The sequence below is a fragment of the Euwallacea fornicatus genome, chromosome 1 (assembly GCF_040115645.1).
Source record: "Euwallacea fornicatus isolate EFF26 chromosome 1, ASM4011564v1, whole genome shotgun sequence".
In the NCBI taxonomy this organism is placed as follows: Eukaryota; Metazoa; Arthropoda; class Insecta; order Coleoptera; family Curculionidae; genus Euwallacea; species Euwallacea fornicatus.
The window spans coordinates 4161208-4186629 of NC_089541.1; the positions used below are offsets into that span (position 1 = coordinate 4161208).

The window sequence follows — 25422 nt, forward strand, 5'->3', positions numbered from 1 at the left end:
ATAAGGCGAGTTCAACTGACTTTAATCATTCTAATTCGATAGAAAATATTTAAGATCACTTGAAAATCGACAGGAAAAAATTCAGGTCAATTGACTAATCCAAATGGAAATTTTCAGATCACTAAAACACATCGGGTTGTTGAGGTTAATTTCAAATAAGAAGAAAAGTTTTAGGTCAGTCAAATTTGCTTATATCTTCAAATGATGTAAAAACTAAGTCAGGTATTTTCAAAAGTTAGATCAAATTTCGCAACGACAATCAAAAACGCAATGTTTACAGAATGATAGATAAAACGGTAAGAAAATAACGGATGAGCTAGGTCACTCATCTAGGACGTTGAAATGTGGTACAAGAGATGAAAAAGATGTACGAAAGTGGGTACAGGGTGTCCCATTTAATATATTGCAGTTGATGCTACTTTTTACATAGTCCGTAATGGTACATTACTGAAAATATTTTAAGTCGAAGATCAAGACCGACTGTCATATTTCTCATTTTTTTTAAACCGGTCTTGCGTCCCGTTTTCCGCAAACGTCTGCTGTATTATCGATCATGAATCATCACGCGTAATCACAATCGAAAGCCGTTATATGAGCCAATAAAATAAAACCTCTTGATATTCTTTAAACATGTTTTTTATTAAAGACATTAAAGAAGAAATATTAAATACAAAAAAACAAATGTCTTAACAAAACCGACAAATGATGCATTTAAAATACTTATCTAAAATATTGTTAACATGCAGGCACTAAATATGCCAAAAACCTGATAAAAGCAACAAAATAATGTAATATAAACTAGATGTGTGTTCGTTTGACATCATTTCTAAAAATCTACTTATTTTCAACTACCTTGGGGTACCTTGAAAATAAAGATACAACTAATTATACAAATTTTAGAAGCTGATTTGCAAAATACTTAACGTAAGCACTAAAACAAAAATGGAAACGAACCAACGTAAATACAACTGGAAACTAACATAAAGGTTGGTTGTATTAAACAACCAGACACTTAAAAGCATGTTATCACCAATATTATTTGAATGGGGTAATAAAACATGCTAGTTTTCATAAGAGCACTAAAAAACAGTCGCGTTTCATAGTGAAAGAAAACTTGCATATAAGAAGAGATAAACTACATGGCGACTTTAACTAAAATAATCAGGTTCAAAATGATACAAAATACAGCGAACATCAAAACGTACATGCTCTTGGAATATGCAGACACGTCAAAAAATTCCTTGTACTCCTCTCTGGCCACACGTGACTTGTGCTTGGTACTGGACAAATGGATGTTCAATTGAATTTCACTATTGGCGGTCACATCACAAATGTCACAATGGAACGTTTTGCCTCTTCTTTCAGCTCTGGACTTGTGTTTCCGCCCTTCCAAATGTCTTTGAAGGATTTTGGTACTAGTTACGCGGATATTGCAGATGTCGCAGAATAGGGCCCCATCACTTGTATTACTTACAGTACTAATCTGGGTGTTCAGGCCATGGTCAAGCCCTTTTTTTAGGACAGGTTCTTCGGGAACGTCCACGAAGCCTTCAGGCACATCCTGGATACCACTGTGCATATTCGCCAGCATTTTGTGGCAATTTGAGATTGAAAGAATTTTAAATTGGGCAGTACTCGAGTAACGAACGGTCAGTATTGGTATAAATTTTCGGTATTTATTGGGAGAAGTATGTGCGGTGCAAAGAACAAAAATGCGCAAAAAATACGTTTTTGTCAGTGCCCTTTAGGATACGCCACTTCACCAGGGTCTGACTAGAAATTTTTGCTATTCTTATTACAGTTGGTTCAGAGTTTAGGTTCTTGATATTGCAAATATGAACGTTGTGTCTATAACTTCCAGACACATTTTTTTTTCTTCAGTTTGAAATAGTACTTGATGAATTGTATATGCTGTTATTCAACGAGGCGACATCATTTTAAAAAGATGTCACATTATGGAAGCTAACGAATTGTGATCCATTCTTGTAGCTTAAGAGACATTTTCGCGAGTCATGGTGCAAAAATATCGAGTACCCTTTTTAAATGGAAACCGTAAAGTTTCTCAAACCGAAAAAGATAGAAACCGCCAAAGAAGTTCGAGAAAACAAAACGTCGGTTTTTTGGAAGAATTACCAACAAACTTTGTGTCTTGGGGTCTTGGGTAAAAAAAATGTTATCGCACAAAAATTTCATTCTCATGTGTTCCTGTAGAATCAGGACTAAGGCCACTGAGGATTGTCGCCGAAACGACAATGAAAATGACAACGTCGCGTTCGTCATTTGTCTACGACCAACATGGTTATTCTACACGAAAATCTTCAAATACACCCTGTATCTATGAAAACGATTAGACTTTTCTATCATTGGTATATTTCTCCGCAAAAATCGGAACAAGCATCATGAACACCGTTTATACCATATATGCATCTCTACTACTCTTTCAAGCATGTGCACAATATAACATCCAAATTAAATTAGCATTTTGCGAGAACGCGTACATTCCAGATCTCCTTTCATAAACGGAGTATCTTGAGCAAAAGACAAAGTTTTAAGTTTTCCTTCAACAGACATGGCAACCACAATACTAGAACTTACCTCCGAATTCAGTAAGAGTATCAGCTCGCAGTTTATACTGAGGAATTTGTTCCTCCAAAAGGCTGATTATCTCAACTTCAGGAAGCGATTCGCCGCTGCACAATTCTAAAACAAAAACGGGAAGAGTTCATATAAAAATTCTCTAAAACAAACAAGAATTTATACTTAAAATACAGTTGTCAAATGTAAATATTAGAAATATAACAGTTTCCGCAGAATATTTTGTACCTTCTAGATGGGAAAACATTAGACAAAGAACCATCCGTCTTGTATGATGGGAAAAATTGCAAATCTACGATTAATAAAAAAACCACGGAACTGTCAGCAAACAATGCACGGTATGATTTAATCAATAAATTACTCAAGACCGAGATAAAGCGGCATAGAAAGTAATAAGCTAGGCTGGAAAGTAATTATTTATGCACTATTCATTAGAAAAGAATAGGACTTTATTGCGTTTTAGGTGGTCAAGCAACGAAATCTTTCATAATAGGGATTTTTTCCAGATCGTTAATTATGGCGAGGACTGTTGAGTTCATTAATTGTTGGCAACAGCTTTGGATAAGCGGAAGTGGACTAAAAATATAATCGAATAAGCTCTTGTATAACAATAAATCGGTCCAAAGTGCTGTTTAAAATGTCCAAGCCAATAATTTTTTTCGGTCCCACAAGAAATGTGTTTTTAAATTAAAAATGGTTTTACAAAAATACATTTGCCCGGTGGAAGCCTACACAAAATGGAGAATTTTATCTCTATTGGAAACACAAAACGTTTCGAAAAACCGATTTTCAACAGTCATTAATTCTAAACACACAATTTTGTCCCAAATTATGCTAATGTTTTATGCAAAACAACACTAACGAGTTTAATTCGATATTAGAGTATGGTTTTACACAGATCCTAAGCGGACCTGTTTCTCACAATATTAGCATTTATCAGCCGTGGGAGATTCACATGAAAAAGTTCATTGTAATAAAGTTGATAACTCTTCATTACAATTACCTTTAAAAAACTGCTATGAGACTAATGACTTTTTGTTTGGATTCCTTCATTAAGCGACACCATCTGAGTATGATAATAGCAATTTTCTACCTTTGTAGAACAGATATGATTGAGGCGAGAGACAATAAGCCGAATAAAAGCAGGATTTCATCCTTGTAAGAGTAGATAGATATCGAGAAACTTACCCTGCCTTTGATTCTACATGCTACAATGTTGAAGTCTTATCTTACACTAGACTTAAAGCTGCAAAACCTTTATCTTATCCAGTGTATCGCATAGTTGCACGGTTATCGGCGAGTGTGAAAAAAAATAACGCTTTAGCCCACTCTAAATTTACACTTTTATTATGCGATAAAAATATTTTAAGAATTTCTTTATCTGTAGCAAGTTTCACGTATAGGAATTGTAAAAAGTCTACACCATCCACGTCAAATTGTTTTCTGAACTTACCGCAATTTTTATAGGCAAAACCCACTTCTGCTCACATTTCTCTTCAATTTTACACAAACTTAAACTCACGAATCGGCACGACCAATAAAAACATTAATTTCATCAATGCAATAGGCACAAATCAATCAAAGTAACTTAAAATTTACCCATGAAAATGGCAACATTACTTAAACTGTACTTCCTGCTGCCCAGCAGATGATTTGCGAAAGTTTAAAAATAAATATAAATGCTTAAAATTAGATCTGCTTATGTTTTCATCCTGCCTTCAGAATGTGAACAAATATCTCAATGTCAAAGGAACCTTTACATATAACCAGGTTTTCAGCTCGCAGCAGACTTCTATGAGGATCAAAGTTTAACGTTTGGTTTGGTTGATGGATAGCAGTCGTTTTTCTTAAAGGAAAACATTAATTTTAATCTGGAGTTGAGGTTCAATATTTTTTGTTTCAGTTCACTAGTTCGCCTAGTCGATAAAAATATAATATTGAATAAGAATTTTACAAGAAATTATTTATTAATTACCAAGGTTGCCTAGATATCGAGGTAATAAAGCGAAAAAAAAAAAAACTTTTAATATTTGTATCGTTATTGACCGTAAACGAATTAACATGCCTTGTGTGTGATTTCATTCTGGTCTAAGTAGTACCCACCAAATTAAGTGCAACAATGCATATATATATCGGAAGTATAAATTATTATTAGTAATTAATTAATATATTAATTATTAAAGGCAGCTATATTACAATATCATTAACAGTACGTTTAAAATTTACAGTACAAAGATTGGAAAAAAATCTGCTTTCTTTATATGGCTTCTTGTTATGCAGGAAATAATTTCAACCTATATATTAATAATTAAATTCAAAATATTTAGAAAAAAGAGCGATTTTAATTTGAAAAATTCTATATGTTTATATTATTTTACGTTTACAACCTACAATATCCAATATTAAGTGTTACTAGATTAATACACTGTCAACTTTATCTTGAAGATGATCTCCATGGACACCACGAAACTCACTCTATTCATTTCGATTTTTCGACTAATATTACCTTCCTGGTAAAGTTGTCAGGACTGGTCTATTAGCCCTAAACCATTTCTGGATTTTGACTCCACATGAGCCCATTTGCAGCTCCTTTTCTCTTACAGATTTCAGAGTTAACAAAACGCTTTTCTACGGTAACAACCAAAATTATTACAGTCACCAGACACATTGTTAAATTTCTGCTTGCTAGTTAACAAACGGGACCTTATTGACAATCTGGTAGACAGTCGCAGATCTTCATAATATTGACGAATAATTCGATGACTAGTGGCCTTCGGACAGTTTCAAGAATTAAAATTGCGCACACAGTTTCGGTTTTGACAAATCCGTCATATTATTAACTGATTATAAACATTTCGCGTTCCTTGGTCTTTATGACCTGTGACTCTAGTAATATCATGATATTAACAATACTCACAATAGTTGGGCCGTTAGTAACTCTGGTAATAACTTTTGTATATTTGTCTTTGCTAACTGTATTAGCTTATAGCTTACATCGAAGGATAATGTAGGTCATGACCCATATACTACTAGGGATTCTCTACAAAAAACCTCATATTTTAATATTCATAGGTCATTAGTCCATACCAAGGATGCACAAACTCCCACAGCACAACTTAAGCCGACGTTTACACAAAATAATCGCATTAAATATTAATAATGCATTGTAAAAAAAAATAATTGGTTTGTTGACTTGGAAAGTAAAATAATTATCTTATAGGTAAATGAGCACATACCCTGGGAATCTTTGACACAATGGGGAAATGTAAAAGATAGGCATGAAAGAACTTATAATAGTGATGCTTGCACCAGAACATGATAGCACTATGAAACCGATTAATGTATGAGAGAACAAACAGTTCTCCTGATAATGTAAACTAAGAACCGGTTTGGAACTATGAGGAAATTGTTCTAAAGCAAGTTTTAGTAAGTAAATATGGCGGGTAGTTCACAAATGTATGTTAGGATAGCTATTTAAGATTGTAAAAAGTGCTGTAAGTATCGCTCAGATCATCTCTTTTCTATGAAACATCCCAAATTTATTAATATTTTTTTATCAAATTGACATAATTTGTTACAATTAACTTAGTCGCTGTTTTAATCTGATTAACTTTGAAATACTTATGAGAGTGTTAATTTCCACGTCATTGGTGCGCTTCATAACTGTTTCGACATTCGCCTTAACGCTCTTAAATGATTTAAAAATATTTACATCAAAACTTACTAGTCTCGTTACCTAAGCAAAATGCAATTGATAGCTAATTATAAACTCCAAAACTTTTATCTGCATGCATTTTTGTCACAAGCAACAAACGGCCTCTTTAATGTTGATGATGAATAATGGAGTCCAAAGGCTCATTTTCACATTTTAGAATGGGTAATTTGAATATGGCCGTTTGTCAAACCATAATATACAACAATCTACTTCTCTGCCGGTAAGAAAGTGTGCCTATAAGGCAACATTCTCTTATTTGTTACAACTATACCTGGTAAGTGTGTCGAATATGATCAACGTAGCCATAATTAATCGAAAAATTTTAATATTTTTTCGTTACAACGTAAAAACATATCTGAAGTTGCATAATTCATTACTGGACTTAAGGGGAACTTTACGGGTGTACTTAAATCGAAAAATAAACTGGCACCTGACCAGATGGAAGTGTAAATTTAACAACTGACATCATCTATAATAATGTTGCGGTCCAAGTGCAATTAACAACTGAGAAAACATTAGTTTGTCAATATTTGAGGGTTTTTCAGTAATAATTTCAAGACCATGCTTTCCCCATTTTCTTATTTATTAATTAGAATTATATAGCAATTCATTACTAATAAAATTGATTTATTAGCACTCTCTTAGATTTCAATAAAACGATAACAGGATTTTGCCGATACCGGTTGACCATTTCGAATCGAGTATGAACTAATAATTAGCTTCGCATCGATATGGAATTAAAACAACGTATATTTAAGATGTAATTCAATATAGAAAACAGTTTAAAAGCGAAATATAATATCTCAATAAATGAGTGGACAGATCTCTACTAAGATTTGCATCTCAATATTACACACTTGGACCTCTCATGACATTAAAACGGAATTTCCTCTTGTTATTAGCATGATCCGCCTAATATTATCTACACAGTATATCATGTATGCTAGAGTAATATTATATACAAGGTGGCCCATTTAAAACAGTTCTCCTGAAATATCTTGAATGGAATGGAATTTTTTTTTCTAAAAATCCTGAGTCACCTCAATTTTACGTTTAAGGGGGGCATTTTCAGATCATAAATTCGTAGGTGTAGAGTCATGCCTCTAGACTGAGTGGCAATCCCTTGAAGAATCTTAAATGTCACAGGGGGTTAAGTTGTACGTGAAATCAAAGGTATTTTAATTTTTTTTACAAGTATGATGAATTTTTTTTTGTTTTAACTATTGTAAAAACACCGTTTTAAAACATCGGTGAAATATATCGAAAAAAAAATTAAAATATTGTTTTATTTAATTAAGTGTTGAAATTGCAACCCATTTATTTCCATGCTACAACAAAGTCTTTGTTCAACCTCTTCCCGAATATTTTGTAGACTTTCGGGATTTATTTCACCGCATGCTTTGAAAGTTCGGTGGCGAATATCTTCCTAAACAGGTAGGTTTTTTTTTATAAACAACAGTTTTTCAATTAACCCATAAGAAAAAAAGTCCAATGATGTTAAATCAAGCGATCTGGGGTTCCATTTAATTCCCTTTTTTCTACCTGATAACCTGACGGGTGAATCTTACCTCAACCTCCTTCAAGACTTCATTTACCCTCAAATTGTCGATATCCTTGAGAACAATGATCGGATCCCAGATAATGATATCTTATATTTTTTCACCAGGATGGCGCTCCGCCGCACTATGCAGTTCCTGTATGTAACTTTATGGATCATTATTTTCCCGAACACTGGATCGGTAGAAGAGGTTTTTTTTTAATTGACATGTCTCAGGGTTTTCCAAAAAAAATAATTGCATTCAAAATATCTCAGGTGGAATGTTTTAAATGGGCCACCCTGTATATAATTAAGATTTAAGAGTCACTATAGCGGCATTTGTCCGTTGATTTGACCAAGAACAATGACTAGTAAATAAGCATCTTTGTATCAGATTATCATACTTTCGAACCTAAAAACTATAACATTTTACACGACGCGAAATGTCAAACTCCTGATAGTGCAAGTAATGGTAACAATCTTGTAAGGCAATTCATGGGAAGTAGTGAAGGCTGGGTTGGCCCAATGTGATTAGTTAACGTAAGTTTCCATTTTTTGCGCTCAGCTTCGTGGATTTTCATTTGGTGGCTGTTAATAATTGATCAATTTGGTAATTCAGTAAAGTAATAGTAATATATTATGAGTTGTGTATTACGTATAGCGTGAGCTATTGACACAACCAAATTTTTTCGCCAAGATGTTTTTATTGTACAAGTTATACGCAAATTTTCTTTCCACTTTGAGTTCATGATAATTACAGTAAAATATTCTGGATTTTGGTTTGGCATGATGTTAACAAGCAAAAAAATAACTTCTACGCAGAAAATCATATCACCGTCGAGAAACATAAATCATATCAAGAAAATGCCTTTAGATTTAGAAACAATATTGTTTTTCTGATTTTAAAAATATGAATATAGCCGTAATTACCCATAAAAGATCATATAAAGCTATTTATATTTTTGAAATTAAGACAAAATATCTCGTTAAGACTATATAGTACTGGCAAAATAAAGAAACAAATCAGTTCAATAGACCATACCTTTTCAATAACAACACTTGTAGAATTATGCCTATATTTAAATCGGTTAGATAACACAAAAAACAAACAAAAATAGAAACAAATTGGTCAAGTTAATGTAAATCCGCAAAACCTGTCTTCCCTGACCTACCCCATTATCTTTCACACGCTTGCACACACTAACAACCGGATCGGCAAACATTAGCACATTTTTACTTGTTAGTTGTCAAGTTACGTGATTTTACAAGTGATTGGATTCTATTAAGGAAATCCTAAGTCGACTGTTTGTCTACCTTCTTGATACTGAACTTGACTCGGCACAAGAAGGAAGGAACTGAATTCCTTACATTCTCTATATCAGGTGGGAAGAAATGCAGTCGAATAGACTGGTCTATGACCGGCCGAATGGCAGGTTTGATAACATGGTATTAGATGCTCATTGTAATGGGATTTTTTTGGATCCAATCAAATTACTTGCATGAATATAATCGAATTGAAAACGCGAAACACAAACTATAGACAATTACATTGCTGAAAACCCAAGTAATTATGTAATATAAACTTGGTAATAACACCCTTAGTCCCACGAAGTCTCTATTCAAAAACCATTTGAACAAAATACCATTTTTTTCTGCTTCAACCTCATAACAACGACAGTTTCACCACTTAAGACATGTTTAACACTCATTAAGTTGTAGCTAATGGCTCATTGAATCATAGGCCATGAAGAACTGAGCCATATACGTGTGTATCAGATATAAACAAAACATTGAACTTGAGTGAAGAAAAAGGAATTCAGATACTTGGCATTCTTGCCTCCGAAAGAAAGCTGTCGTCTTCGATAATATGCGATTGCTTGGTCTATTAAACCGGTATCTCAAAGACTGCAGGTGGTTGAAGATCATGGTTTTATAGCTATTTTATGTAAGTCGATAGGTTGTAGATTTTCTCAATATGAAATACTACCATATTTAGACACTGGAGTAAAAGTAAACTGATTTAAGAAGATGCAGAAAAAACTAAAAACACGCTTAAAGCCAAACATTTACAGCACAAAATTACCATCGTTCCAGGTTGACAGTACTTCTCCCTGTTTCTGCCAGTCCCGGATATTAACGGATCTTCCTGCCCTTACTCTAGGCCTGCCCGGAAACCTTCGTTGCATGCTGGTAGAACACTAAACCGGACCAATCACTAACAGTCATTTTAATTCCTCATCACTAGTATGCACTCGTCCGGAAATGTCCAATTTTCTATATTGTTAGTTCAGATGTTGGTCTTGTAACGAAAGAAAATAAGAATCACGTGCTGTTTGACTTTTAAATTTAATATGACTCGTATTACCCTTGATTTTTTTTTATCGAAAAAAGCAAGTATGAGTGTGTGTTTTCATATCCCCCACTCAAGACTTTTGAACAGAAAATACACATTATACTCTTCAATTATTTGCTTTTTAAATTTGAAATTTATTTTTCTAGTGATTCCAATATTTGCAGAAGAATAATAGTTAAGTCGTGAATGAAAATTGACCGTAAGCGCTACCGCCGAGTACTTTAAACCTTCATTAGAAGTCCACTCTAATGTGGTTATTGTAAAGATTTACCTAACATGAATATTGTTTACAACCATTTGAAGGTCCTTTAATTCCCGAAGACAAACTACTAATTCTCGGAAAATTCAGTAAGGATTTCCGGCAAATTTAAATACGATTCAATACAAACGTCGGTTATACAAAACTGTTTTGCAAAATTTTTCATCTATATGTAGAAAGAATTTCAAAAATTTTCTTTCCAAAATCACTTTTCCCGAATAATATGGAAAATACGGAAAGTTTTTGGAATTTAATTCCGAAAGAAGTCCAATAAAAAAGTATTTTTGATTAGTAGATGTTCCCTTTAATCTGTCGCTAGTCTGACTCCTTTTTGTTGGAGGTAATATATAAAAACTTGAATGCAAAGAATAAAAATTAATTATAAAATATACGTGGGGAAGTGGTCAATACCGTATTCAACCTATTATTGGACATCTATATGTAGTAAAATTCACAAAAAATAATTAATTTTGCTAGTAGGGAAAACGTAGCAAAAGCAAAATTAACTTCTTTATTAAAATATTGTTATCGTATTATTTATAAGCACTGTAATGTGCATTCACCATTATATCAAGAATTTAGTCATATCTTTACCATCTATCTTATTAATGAAATTTTCATTTCAATTTTTAATATGCTTTAAAAGGATATCAGTTACAACTTGTCACCATATTAATCTAACATTACTAGAAATCAAATATTGAAAACTCGTAGGGCTGATTCAAAACCAACAAACCTTTACCAGGACGATTAAAAGACCAATTTACTGCGAAGTATACTACTAGAAAATAATAAACAACTATCAATACACAAATGTCCAAATAAATTTTTAAAACTTCAGGAACTTTAACCGATTATTGTCTAGGCGACGATTGCGTGACCGAAAAGAGCACAGGCCACAGCAAGAAATCCGTTAAAGCAATACTAGCTCTGGGTTAGAAAAGTGTGAATGTCGGACAGCTTTTTTGGACCTTAGCCAAGTTTACCTTTCCAGCCTACGAGTATACGTCTTTGGGAACGTGCCCGTCGATGCAAATATGAATTAATTTGAACACTATATGAATGGAAGGGCAATAACGTTATGAGGGCAATAAACGACTTTCAGAAAAATGGGGCATGAATTATGAATTATTAAATTAAATTTAATTAATTTTCGTTAGCCATAAATTCTTATTCAGTAGGCTACATTCACTTTGAGTTCATTTAAATAATAATTAGTAAACATAAACACTATGATGAGGGGACAATTAAGCAAATAAAGAACTTCCTCTAGGTTCGACCACAGACAGGGACAAAAATAATGACGATTAGCTACTTATATCACGAAAAACTTACGTAACACGACAATTTAAAATTGGCGAATTCGCAAGGCTCCGCAATACTGTTTCATTTACCTATAAGTAAAGTGCAATTTTAATGTTTAATATATCCATAAAAATACTGATCTATAACTTCTATATAAACGCAATTTAGTTTAGTTCATACACAAAATAAGCATTTCCAGAACTACATTAATCTCCCGCATTCATTTACTGCTGACATTTTCATCGAACTTCGCACTCAGGACACTTAAAACTCATCCATATCAGGAAATCCTGGCACAATGCACTTAATATACAAAATAGAAATTTACGACCCTGAGACTAGCTGTAGCTTGATCCTGAGAAGCACTGGTCAGTTTTTTTTTAGATTTTTTAACTGTACGCGATGACTTCACTTTCTAAATAACAGACAATTAAAATAAAACAGCTACCGACCGCGATAATAATTGTTAATGATCGACTTGAATTTTAAGTATTTTTTATGCAACCTATTATGGAATGGGGATGTACAGTTTTCGATTGCGCAAAGTGCGCTTACTTTGGTTCGTCAGATATATGTAGGTAAACACGACGAGTATACCTAGCTTTGGGTTTGTTTAAACTGCAAGATAATTAAATTATCAAGGAATATTAACAAGTGAATATAAGATAATGATTTGTTACTAGAATTTTCAATAATATCCAAAAAGTAAACCTAGAAACATGGACTATTGTAACATTCGATACTAGAGCAACGTCGTAGAGATGTCCCGCATCTACTTGTCAAGAAACTGCCAATAAAATTATTTATTAAACTAATTAATATTTGAACAATGATAGGACTACTGTACCGTGTAAATATTTCAATAAAATACGACAGTATTTGTCTGAAAAAACTGCGTATCGAAAATGAACCAACCATGTGACCCCAATGATCGAACACATTTATTGCAAACTAAAAAGCTGCTGGACTATTTTTAAAATTTGCAATCTATTTTAAATGCTGACACAATTATGAATCTTTAAAATAAGTTTAAGAAAATGGTGTGTATTACTGTTATTTTTTCTATTCGGAAATTGTAACTAAAAAAATTAAAAGGTTGAAATTTAAGACTGATGATTTCATTTCCAGCCATGCTCCTTATCAAATTTTGGAGCACGTGAATATTTTTTAAGACATATAAGTAAATTGAAATGTATTATCTCATTACTGCGGTTCGATTGCTGGGTACTTAAACAAAATTCGAGAATTTCAAATCGTTGTAATAGCTTGATTAAGATGTCGATTATGTTAGTTTTAGAATTTACCAGCAAAGATCGGAATGTGATTTGACTTACTTAACATGTCTAACGATTATTAAGACATCCCTACCCAAAGTAAAACCATTAAAAACTACAGATAAATGAAATTTGTCTGAGTAAAAAAATGTATCATTAATATTTTCGTACAAAAACTAATTCGTTATTTAGAAAATTCAACATTACTACAAATCCAAATTCAAGAAAATATAACCGATCCAATACTGAGCCTCATATGTATACATAATTTAGACCTATTCTTATTGAAGTTCCGAAATATCCCCCCTGTTTTTGCTGTAAATCAAAGAGCTTTTCACTTAGACCTTGTATTGGTTATATTCGGATCTAACTAAGGACCGAAAGAATGCCTCCCACACATTATTTGTTTTTCAATTTTAATTTTAGACTTCCAGGTTCTTGAACGTCTCGTCTTTGACAAAGCTGCGAAAACTTACAATATTTCAGGAACAGAAGTTTTGATAGCAATATACGAATTCCTAATTAGTAGTGGAAAAACCAATATAAACATACATGCAAATTAAAATTTATAATAAATTTCTCTATAATATAAAGAATTATTTTACGATAGTAACAAAAGATTAAATAGCACTAGAAAAAGATTGACTGGAGAAATACATTAATCAAATTGCAACGACAATATCAAAATCCTACATACTTGCTATTTCCAAAGTTTTCAGACCCAAAAAGCACATTTTCCATACTCTTATGTTATTCTTTGTATTTAACCACCACAGAATAGTTCGCGAAGAGTTTTTATGCAAAAGTCCGGCATTGTTATCGTCGACTAATGGGAACATATTTTTACTCAAAGGATATATTGCGGAAAACTAGGTTAGCCCTTCCCTGAAGGAGGCCGGCTTGTATTTCCCGAGAATTATTCAGATCAATATATTTCTTAAAATAGATATAGCTGAAACGAACTTGAATTTAGTTTGAAAATAATTAATCGAAGAATGAAGTAACTATATATATACTATATAACCAAACTATATGTTTATCAGCGAATATAACCATTTGGAAAATTTATAATTATATGCAGTGAGTGGAATTTTGATGGACAAGCCATTAACGCAATATGACATGTATTTCACAAAATTGCATTTCCTATGAAAGTAGTACGTGATTTTTTTCAATATGCTCTACGACACAAAAATCAAAAGTATAAGGCAAATATTTTTACATATTCAAGCTGTGCCCTGTATCTATAGCAATGCAGCAACCGTTCGTAGCTCAACCAATATACATGATGGCACCATTTCTAAGGATTTATCTTAAGAAAAAATTTAAATCGCAATATTTTTTAGATTTTACGTCACAATTCAGTAGCGCGCCCAAAATGTTTCTATCGATCGTGGTTTTTAAACTCTGTTATAAATTTATACTTCTTTTAAATACTATATTATTGGTTGAATATTATTACTTCTTCGGAAGACTCTTTTTAACTGATTCCAATGATGTAAGATTCGATATCTTATCTCTAATGGTTTTTAAAAATTATTAAAAAAAATATTTTTCTCATAATAGGCAATGCATATTTCCATACTATTTTGCATCAACGTAATACGAATATAAAATCTAATTCTGATGCGAATTTTCAGATAATGCTGATTAGATAAAAGTAATGACAAAATGACGTAAATGAAGTGATTTGCAACATATATGGTAATATGAGGGTATATGTGATTCTTTACACGTATTGAAATTGAAATACTTTTTAGGTAATTGAACTTGTAAAACTGTTGAATAACAATAAATAAATAAGAAACATTCAAGTTCATTAATTATTTAGGTCAATTTCAATTTATTAAATACATACAAAATTTTGAAGTTAAGTCGTGAAAATTCAATTTTCGTTGTTGCTTTCTGGATCATAAATAAAATCTGAAAAACGGTATACATATTTCGAAAATTTAAAGATACAAGAATTGCGGCTTGGTTGAATTTAAATGTAATTACGGCACGTTCTTAGAACCGTAAAAATTCCTGATAAATCTGACATCTTTGCAAATATGATTATAAAAGGTTTTTCCTTAAAATTTTAAAGAGGTTCCGAAAATTGAGAAGAATTTAAAAACTTGCAGGTTTTCTGATAGTAATAAATAATTTTAAAAATAGATTTTAATTTCACGATTTCCTTTCAAAATCGGTAGTTATGAAACTTAATTTAATTAAAATCACCTAGATTCCAATTATTTAAGCTTTAGTAAGTTCTCTCAATGAGAAGAAATAAAAAATATAATATATACATGGAAAAATAGAATAATGACGATTTATGCAATGAGTTGGAAAAAATACTACTTTGTGTCAAGAACAGATATCTGCGCGACGATCGTGGAAAGTTCTACAAAAGGATGTAAATTAGATGAAATATTCATTTCTCAACGTACTTCAAGGTTTTTCAACATGTATAAAAGTATAAAAAGATATTGCTTTACTTTTCACAATTTTCCAACGCGTTTCATAGGTGACTTTTTGTAATTTCAATTTCAACATTCATATAATATGGTTAAACAATATCGTACTTTTTTTATTTATATTTCACAACCAGTTACGAAAAGTAAAATGTTTCAGAATTGGCGAAGCAACTTTCATTGCCAGTTGTGAAAAGTAATATTTTTTGTAGCTTCAAAGAGTCTTCAAAAGAATCATTTTAAGCATCGGAGTTAGAAAAATATATTTTTTGGATTCAAGATTTCCCATTCCAGCTAAAACCTTTTGTGTTCAGTCACGTAAAGTTGATGAAATGAAACACTTAAATTTCTTAGTCAATATTAGCCATTTCTCTGCATCGTTTTCAGCGACTGAGCCTCAAAGAAACTATTTTTTTCAAAATACCTACTGGAAAATTATGGTAACAACTGAGGTGTTGGTAGGTAAAAGAGCATACATTCATTAATCCTCAATTAAAATAATTATGTTAAATACAAGATAAATATTCAAAATAACAGTTTTTCTTAAGGTATTTATCTAAATATGAATTGAAGAATTTAAATATGGGTTTCCTCTGTACCATCTCAAATTAAATAATTATTTATTTATTAAGGGAAACTTTGGTTATATGTACTTAATGCGGCACATTTTTACCTGTCAGCGTTGCTTGATCAACTCTGCCAGATGCGCTAGTAGAGGTAGCAGCGCACGGGGCGCCACTTGAGCCCTGGGCTGCCAGCTTGGAATCCAACACAGTTCACTGTACCTAAAAACCAAGAAGATGCTTTAAAATTTAAATGAATAATTAAAGGCCAATTTTTCAAAAATAAAAATAAAAATGTGTATGTATCACTGTTTTTAAATAAATACATATATGTAGTAATCGTGACTGTTATTTGTTTATATATACCATTAAATTATAACAAAACCCCCATACAATTATAGTTCATCTAAACGCTAACCCGTTTATTCATAATGCATTGTTACTAGGAATTCGTTTCCAGATGAGTAAGATTTATTCCTATCTCGATTCTTAATTAAACATATGAGTTTCTCTCAATTGAGTAAATCAATATATTCTGTTAGAAATACTACGAACTAATGACAAACAACCCTTCAAAGACAACTCAAAATAAAACAAGACTGAACTTACAAAGGAAAATATTATAGGCTCTCTTAAAAAAAAGGGACTGTCACATATTCCTTGGTAATTCCCAAATAACAAAACAGCACAAAGTTTTATTGAAAAGGTACGCAATGTTCACACAAACACCGAACTTGTGTAGGGCCTGCTCCCAAACAACCTTTAAAGGCCAGAATACTTGACACCAGATAGTGTGATATTTATCAGAATTTAAACATTTGTCGATTAGGAGTAAGATAAATTCGCCTAATATTTGTAGGAGGGATTCAATTTCCCAGTTTAGTTAACTAATGTTATGAAACAATATAAAAAATTGGTGTTTGGAGACGGTGAGAATCAAAACTATCGACCAATTAACTTTGTTGAATAAAACTGAATAAAGAACTGGTTTATAGTTATGCAATGGGTTAGCAATAAGCTCGCGCCCTTCATAGTTTTCGCAGTTGAAGCGGAAAGCTTTGATACAAAAATTCTAATTTCTGCTGTTTTAATACACAAAAAAATGATTGCTTATTTTTTTAATTTATGATTTTAAGTCCAAACATCGGACTTACATGCAATATGTGCGAGAAATCACGTAGCTGGAGGATCTTATTCACGAGATGTCAATCCAAATCATGCAGGTTCAGACTTTCACAGCTATTACCTTGCTGGCAGTAACAAAAACAAAAACGTGAATACGTGCAGAATGTTACATACGAAAAGTCAGTACTTCTTATGCCACAAGTACCTAGGAAAATAATTCGAATTACAAAGTTCCTCACCCTTGAGTCATGAGACCTAATTCTTCAGATAATGGTAAGCCAATAAACGATACCACTTGAATTATCTTACTTTTCTAGAGGTCTTTTAAAAAAAAAATCCTACTTGCACTTACTTATATTAATTCTCTATTAATAAGATATAAATTATTGTTTCACAGATTATGGGATAATATAATAAGAAGTTCTTTTAGAATGAAGTTATAATGGCAGATTCTAGTGCAATTTGTCTTCGAGAATTTAAAACTTATGTAATAAATGGCAAAAATTTACAAAAAAAAAATGAATGTAATTTTGACAAAACTACCTAACAGAGCATAAAACATAAATTTGAAACTAATGCACCCACAGTACCATGGTTGGTAGTTTGTAGGCAACTGATTGATTAACCCATAGTAGCTTGTGTCCCAGGTAGCTAAGTCTTCGCTTTCTTTCCAGGATGAGTAGAAAGTCCTATTTCCTTTTTGAAGTTAATTAATTTAATGAGCGCAATTATTAACTGGTGAGGTGGTAAATTATTCACATATAATATTTATTAAAAAAACTCAAAATTTATTTATACATAGAGATATGTAATAGTCATTTCTATCATTACGATTCTAATTATTTATGGTTTAGATGCTAAAACAAGGTAAATTAAATATTAGAAAATTTATAAAATTTTTGGCCTTATACTACTCCTCATTTCCAAGTATGATAACATTTTAATATTTTATTTAAACTTAAAATTATCTTGCATGAGTATATGCGGATATTGGATGGATGTCATACATTTCGTACAGATCCAATGGAAAATAATTAGATGTACCAATGTATTCAGAGTGCTCAAATTTATTTAATTAATTTGAATCTATACTTACTAAAATAGCTACTGTATATAAAAAAGAATTGTTCAAAATTTATAAAATTCTTCATAAAACTGTTGCTTGCATAGTTTACAAATGCGAATAGTGTAGAAAACGGTGATTTAGGTTAAAAATTGGTTTCGTTGACATTTAACATTCAGCTTTTTAAAGTGTCAATAGGATAATTTCAATAAACAATGAGATCAAAATACATTATTTATTCATTTCTATGGAAATTATTTTGCAGGCAAAATTCTTATTATAAGATGATTTTGTACTCATCCAGGAACTCATCTGTTTACAGTGTTAACCTGCGAACCTAGTTGGTTAAAATTAGATTTGTCTATATGTAGGTGTTTCTAATGTTGCACATTGTCAGTTTTATAAAACAAAAATTCAACATTTTGGCAGCTTTATTAAATACCACTTGTACCTGAACATCTTTAAAAGCCATAACTATGGATGGCCTGCCCAAATTATAGGCCATTATAATGCTCAATTAAATGTTACCGTCAAGAAATTTGTCATGAAAAATTCAGCATGCATATTATTAAGCTAGAAAATTCTGTTAACTTACAATTAGTACATTTTTTAAATGAGTCATAATAACATGTGGGAGGTTAAATATCTACGTGGGAAAGGGTGAAAGAATAATGACCGAAGACTCCCAAAGCATGCACCGTGTCTATGAATTACTTACTTTTATGCATTTCATATTTCGAAATCCAGGAATTAGAATTAAAAGATTTGAAAATAAAGAAAATTCCAAAAATCGATAGTGTGTCCTTCAAAGTGAATTTAACAAATAATAATACAGAACAGGGAAATTGTGAATGTTCCCCATGTGATATGAGCACTATAGTTACGAAATATTAAACCGACCTCTAAAGACAATAAATAGTTTTTTGCTTGTGAGAATGTAACAAATTTAACAATTTCTAAACGAAAATTTGTCCATGATGCATTATTTTTTTAATTTTGACATATTACAGCTGATTTCACTTCAGTATTTTCAGCATTTGTCAGAAATGTGCTTTTCGTTTCATATTTGCTTTCTCTCTTTATCTGAATTGAGAAACAAGGGCAGAACGACAAGGAGCCTAAATTTAATATGGTCGATGGGATGCTGAAATTTAGCACATTTAAGATTGAAATAAAGACAGATTCGAATGTCGAAACCTTCGTTTACATAGTTTAAAAATAATTTGGCTATTCTAAGCTTATTAATAAAAAAATACACATTTATAATTAAATGTAATACAATAAATGTAAATATTACGAACTTGGCAAGTAGTGGATAGATCTCATTTGTCAAAGTCACCATAGACCACAGTCGCAGCCATTTTAAATATTCACTGACATCCTTTTGATTAAATAAATCAACCATAAAAATTTATTACCGTTAATTAATTATAATCAATTATTAAGGAACACAATACGAGTTATTGCAAAAAATAGCCATAGTAAGTAAAATACCTGTAGGGAAATTATACCTATTGAGAATGTTGTCAAATGGATCTTATTATTGAGCTCAGTTCCTTGTCCACAATCCAGATTTATATTTTATCTAGACATTTTAAAGAATTTATTAGAAAGAAGTTTATTGTGTTCTGTGTCAAGTTTTGTGTATAATTTACATTTTTACGAAGTTCTTACATTCACCATAGTACATCTACAAAAAGTTAGCAATTTATGATTGAAAATATATTTGTTTCTTTAGCTATAAGGGTTAGTACTTTTTGAGTATTATTGAAGGAATTGGGTACAATTCAGGGTGTCTCAGAATTAGATGACCAATAGGATACTGTTAATTCCTGAGGTCTAAATAAGCTAATTTAGCTTAATTTACTTACTATATGTGACATTACTTCATGCTCATGGTAGAAGATTTCAGAGTTAATTGTTTAAAACTCTGCTAAATGTTAAATTTTGGTGTGAAAATGTACTTAAATAAAATCTATTTCAAGTCTGCTGATTGACAGGAAGCACATTCCTAAAATGTTATATTATTATTCAAAAATTAGGTAAGATTTAATTAACATATTAAGCTGTCATGCATTTACAGCTTCTCCTAATTTCAAAACACATAATTAGAACGGCGTTTTAAAAACCTTGTGGGGTCAATTATAGTTATAACTTGGGGTTTGTCTGTATGAGGTTAAGCTTCCCTTTTTGCCTTATACATCATATTTCTGTTATATAAATTAGTATTTAAATTTTTGTTCAAAAGTAATAGTAGTAGGAATTTAACTCTAATAAAAATCTAGTATTACATACCTGTTTTGTAACTTTATGTCAACAACTTGCTACCTAAGAAAATGCTTAAGATGTAAATTGGTCCCTCTCTTTTTGTAGAAATGTGGACATCATTTTAAATACTAAAGTGAAGTCGTAAGTCTTTGGTGAGACGATAGATACATAGATTTTACATTAAAAATACATATAAGAGCAACCTAGGATTTTCAAATATGAAATTGGGTAAGTAGGAAGAGATTTGACCAAGATATGCTGTCTTTTTTTATCAAACTACTACTTTAACTACTTTGTCATTACAGATGTAGTCAGAGTTGGATTGAACTAGGCATGGCTGATTTGGATGATACAATATCCGATCAACATTTTTGTTTAAGATGGAATAACTTTCATTCAAATATCACATCTCAGTTTGAAGCACTTCGGTGCAATGAGGATTTCACTGATGTTACTATAGCATGTGATGGCCAAAAACTATTAGCTCATAAAGTAGTCCTTTCAGCATGTAGTCCATATTTCAAAGAGCTCTTTAAGGTTGGTTTGGGTAGAACTGAATTTTATTGTCTAATTCCAAAAATGCTTTCACAGACTAACCCTTGCTCACATCCAATTGTCTTCATGAGAGATGTAGAGGCACGCCACATCATAGCCTTAATGGAATTTATGTATGTGGGTGAAGTGAATGTGTCTCAAACTCATTTGTCGTCATTTCTTAAGACGGCTGAATCATTAAAAATTCGAGGCCTCACTGATACTTCGTCAGAATCCGATCGAATGGTTGAAGAGAATAGTTTGTATATGAAACCTCAAGCTTTAAGGTCTTTTAGGCTAGTAGTTTCGAAGTTAGAGGATTAATTAGTGATTAAGAGGGTTCTGTCTTGCAGGAATAATATTCTAGTCAATAAAAATAAGCCAAAGAGTGTACAAGTATTGTCTACAAGTACAAGTAGCGTAACCTATAGTCAAGATGTGCCGTTAGATTTACCTGATTTAAATGTGCCAAATTTTTCTAGTCAACCACCAAAAAAGAGCAAATCTGAGACTGATTTTAGGTATTTAACAACACAATGCATTTTTTCAAATAAATGAGAACTTTCTAGATTAAGGAAAGATGATTCAATGACCCTAAACCCCTTTGCCATTCAAGAATCTAGAACTGCAATTGACTTAATGCCAAAAGTCGAATTACCAGATTATATTAGTGATGAGGATAATGAGCAGGATGGAAATGATAGCTCCGGAAATTTTTATGATAGAAATAGAAGTGGTGTTGGCTCAGGTGAAATAATTTATCATATATTCGTCAGATGTTTGATTGTTGTTATTGTAGATGGTATTGATGTTTCCGCTCAAGATTCGAGTTTTAATGATACCATTGGTGATATTGCTTCACCGGGTAAGTGAATAATCGTCTTACATCTTTTTATGTTCTCATAGTTAAATTGTGTGGGGTTTAATATTGGTAAACAATAATGAAGTTTGTATATAATTAACTCTGAGACACGTTGTCTCTGAAATTATATTGGCTTTATTGTCTTGCTTGCAACGAACATTAGTTTTAACGTAATCTTTTGTTTGTTGCAGGCAAAGACAACAGAAAGCTGCATTCGCTGGATCCACGGCCCTGCACCGAATGCGGGAAAATCTATAGTAATTTATCGAATTTACGCCAACACGTAAAATTAATTCACCATCCAACCTATGTCACTTGCGCCTTCTGTAATAAACAATTTAAAACCGAGTTGTACTTACGGAGACATATCCAGAGCACTCATCGGCATTACGGCAATGTTACGAAAAAAATTTTATATCCTACTTGAGATATAGAGTAATCTAAGTATTAACTGCGGTAGGTACTAATAATAGTAATTAAGAAGCGGTCAGTAATGTGGGTTGTTACTGTATTACTTTTTAATATATGGCCAGTAATAAGTATCATTTTGTGGTTTATTTGCTGAGAATAATGGCCGAAATTAACACTCTTCAACTAAAATATTTGAGAATCAGTTAAAGCTTAAGCGTCGTATAGATTTGAAGGTTTTATCGCACAACGAAAAATATAAAAAACTAGAAAAGTTCGTAAGGAGCTATGAACCTGATAATTTGTAAATGTATATCCCGCCCCGTCCATTTAATGTTTTTATTTTTCATTAGCAATTTGGGTTTTTGGAATCTTTATCATTTACATTTTAATATAATCACTTTAATTTTAGGATGTATCACTTGTATTTCAGAACAATCGTTTTGATTTCAGAATATATCACATTAATTTAAAAAATACTTTTGTTGGATATTTATCAAACTCTTTAATTGAAAGCTTTACCACTTAGCTGTGGTTCACATTTCAGAACTCACAGGTGTTTTTCTAAAACTCGTATTTTTATGTACGTAAATTTGGATAGACGTGTCAGCAAATCTCTTCCTTTTCAAAATGGTTCTTTTAATATTCGTTACCGTGTTATATACAAAAAAAAAATAAAATAAAGCTAACTTTTATATATTGTACGTTACTTTCGCTCTGGATTGTTTACATGCTACATCATTGATTTAGTTTTCCTTGCATTGAGAGCTTTCGTAACCTTTATCGCTGTAAATTTATGAATATTTCTACGCGTCTTTTATAACGGTGTATGTTACATTTTCATATGTTACCGTTTTATTTTCAGGGTTTAGATTAAAGCGTCGAAGAATGTCTGAACACTGGTCACCCTATAGTTTACATCAATACGGTCAGAATATAGGTATTCCCTTCAATGAAATGTCTCATAGATTGTTCGATAAAAGAGAACCAGATAGACGAAACAAATTGGTATTCAGCGAAAAATGTTTCCATTATTATGCTAATCAAACTTCCCTTAGATTAAGCTTGGTGATGGTATCGAGATTTGCGAAGAACAGCTGCGCAGCATAAAAGGAACGGATTACAGAAAATTGACTCGAGGCCTGGCTACCATACTTTTTAGCCCTGCGGAATTGGCAACTTGCTCCGTTACTGGGCAAAGATGGAGTCGTGCTGGAAATGGCGAAAGACCTGTAAAGCCCGCTTTGGATCGAGCCAAAGTTCAGGCAATTATATGTGAGTTTCAGGCAGTTGAATTTGGTTACTCTGCTTGAAACAAATATCGCCATTTTTTTGCAATATATCTTTCTGGCAAAATTACGTGAACCCAGATTTTTTTACGCTAATGTTGTGACAGTATGTTTTTGCTTCCTAGCATATGTTGCGGCCAGATTCCCTATGGTGGAAATCAGTAGAATAAAACAAGTGTTGGCCTATAAATGTAAAGAAAATTCTACAGCGTTTAAGATGAAAGCAGTCCGATATTATGAGCATAAGTGAGTGAATTGTTAAATATCGGAATTTTGTTTTTAGCAATGGAAGTATTTCAGTGATCAGCATGGCAGTTAGAAGAATACAGTGGAATACTATGGTTAGCTATTAATAATGAGACGTAGTAAGCCATTATTTAGATAATAAAGCGTATTAGTGTCAAAAATAGTGATAATTTACGAAGAGTATTATTGATCTTTAGTGCAATTTTTATGGATATCTTTTATTACTATGAAATATATTGATGTTTATTTATTATGTACAGAGAATATAGAAAAATATATCCTTGGAATGTGTCTCTTGTACTGAATATTATGTGTGCTTGGAGGCAATGGATTGAGACGTGACGATGAGATTACTAGAACCTTTTTGCTAATGTTTATTTCAAGGCGAAGAAGTTGTACTAGTCTTATTATTTTATTCCAATCAGCTGATTCCAAACATTTGCTTATCCTGGGGTTCATACTATGGCATAATACATAAAATAACGTAACGCATTGTATTTCATGTGGCATATGGTTTCGTTACATTAAATATAGTCAAACGGTGTCCCATTTAACAAATCATATAATTTTGTGTTAATGGCGCCTAAATTTTATATTGTAGAAAGACGTGAACTATCACACTGGATTCTACTTGAGAAAATTTAACACAGTTTACATTTTGTGAGATTTAAAAAGACAACTAATTTATGAAGATGGTCTAAAACGACCTTTCTTTTTTTCGCAATCACTCAATATAAATAAATACTAAGAGGAAAAATTTCCTTAGTTTGTTTCACAAAAAATTTGTGGTGGTAAAAGTAGGTATATAGACTTGAAGAATAACTATTTTTGAAATCTATAAATTTTCAAGGCTAGCTTGTGTATAAGGTTTCAATTGAATGTTTGAAAATCTGTAGCAGTCTCCAGTTGTCCTGACATCGCTTGTAACACTTTAAAGAATTCATCTTGCATATTAAATAGTTTCAGAGATTAAACAATTTCAGTAATATTTATTTAGTGCTAGGGATGTATCAAAGTCAAAACTAGAGAAACGCCAGTAGTAGACTTTAAACCCAATGCAAAACGCCTTAGGTTTTCAAAAGTATTCCGGGAGATTTAATCACCATGTTAAAGAAATCACATTAATTTATTTCGGTTTAATGTGATCTTATTTAATGACTTATAAACTAAAACAATATCGCGATAAGTTAAAGCCAGATACATTAATTTGTTACAAGGAACAGCTTCGAACTAGAGACTCGGAGTGTGTTCCTGGGTAATTCCCCTAAATGCAGTTCGTTTGCCGAACCCGCGAGAGCTTGCCTCTCAACATGCGCCGAGTGACACGTATCCTCTTAAAGGTTGGCGAACGTTGTATTGATGTCCTACTAACAGTACATTTATTGAATTCAATACCTCAAGCGTTCTATTAATAATTGTACGATTTTATCAAGTTTAATACATTTCGCAAGCAAATACAGAATATTAAATTATGTTTGGCGCACTTACACTTTATGATTAAAATGTTAGAGGTTAGCAGTTCGGTTAATTTCGATGAATTCCGGTGAAACGTTATCTACTTTATTTTTTCATA

The 25422-nt window shown here is 32.0% G+C and overlaps 3 protein-coding genes across 6 annotated transcripts in view; 1 reads left to right on the plus strand and 2 right to left on the minus strand.

Moving 5' to 3' along the window:
- Positions 1–16199, minus strand: part of milt (trafficking kinesin-binding protein milt) — a 28701-nt gene extending 12502 nt beyond the window's left edge. The window contains exons 1-3 of one of the 3 annotated variants that reach the window (XM_066286852.1): positions 11196–11750; positions 9931–10146; positions 2596–2700 (exon numbers count right to left, since the gene is read on the minus strand). In XM_066286852.1, coding sequence (XP_066142949.1) covers positions 2596–2700; positions 9931–10033 — 208 coding nt within the window. In that variant the 5' untranslated portion in view covers positions 10034–10146; positions 11196–11750. Of the gene's footprint in view, positions 1–2595; positions 2701–3783; positions 3903–9930; positions 10147–11195; positions 11751–16164 lie in introns of those variants that run through there. The other 2 variants (XM_066286868.1, XM_066286860.1) reach the window with 2 other exon arrangements.
- LOC136341840 (zinc finger protein 385B-like) lies at positions 621–1886 on the minus strand. The gene has a single exon (XM_066287198.1). The coding sequence runs from the start codon at positions 1589–1591 to the stop codon at positions 1136–1138; it is 456 nt and encodes a 151-aa protein (XP_066143295.1). The 5' UTR covers positions 1592–1886; the 3' UTR covers positions 621–1135.
- Positions 16200–19585: 3386 nt separating the features above from the next.
- On the plus strand, positions 19586–24140 carry LOC136341734 (protein tramtrack, alpha isoform-like). 2 transcript variants are annotated; one of them, XM_066287031.1, is made up of 11 exons: positions 19586–19723; positions 20616–20738; positions 20816–21047; positions 21102–21340; positions 21398–21565; positions 21614–21792; positions 21844–21909; positions 23180–23322; positions 23373–23589; positions 23729–23849; positions 23904–24140. In XM_066287031.1, the coding sequence occupies exons 3-11, from the start codon at positions 20844–20846 to the stop codon at positions 23920–23922; spliced, it is 1356 nt and encodes a 451-aa protein (XP_066143128.1). In that variant the 5' UTR covers positions 19586–19723; positions 20616–20738; positions 20816–20843; the 3' UTR covers positions 23923–24140. The 2 variants fall into 2 exon arrangements, with proteins under 2 accessions (XP_066143128.1, XP_066143134.1); XM_066287037.1 differs by having other exon boundaries at positions 21620–21792.
- Positions 24141–25422: the final 1282 nt, after the last annotated feature.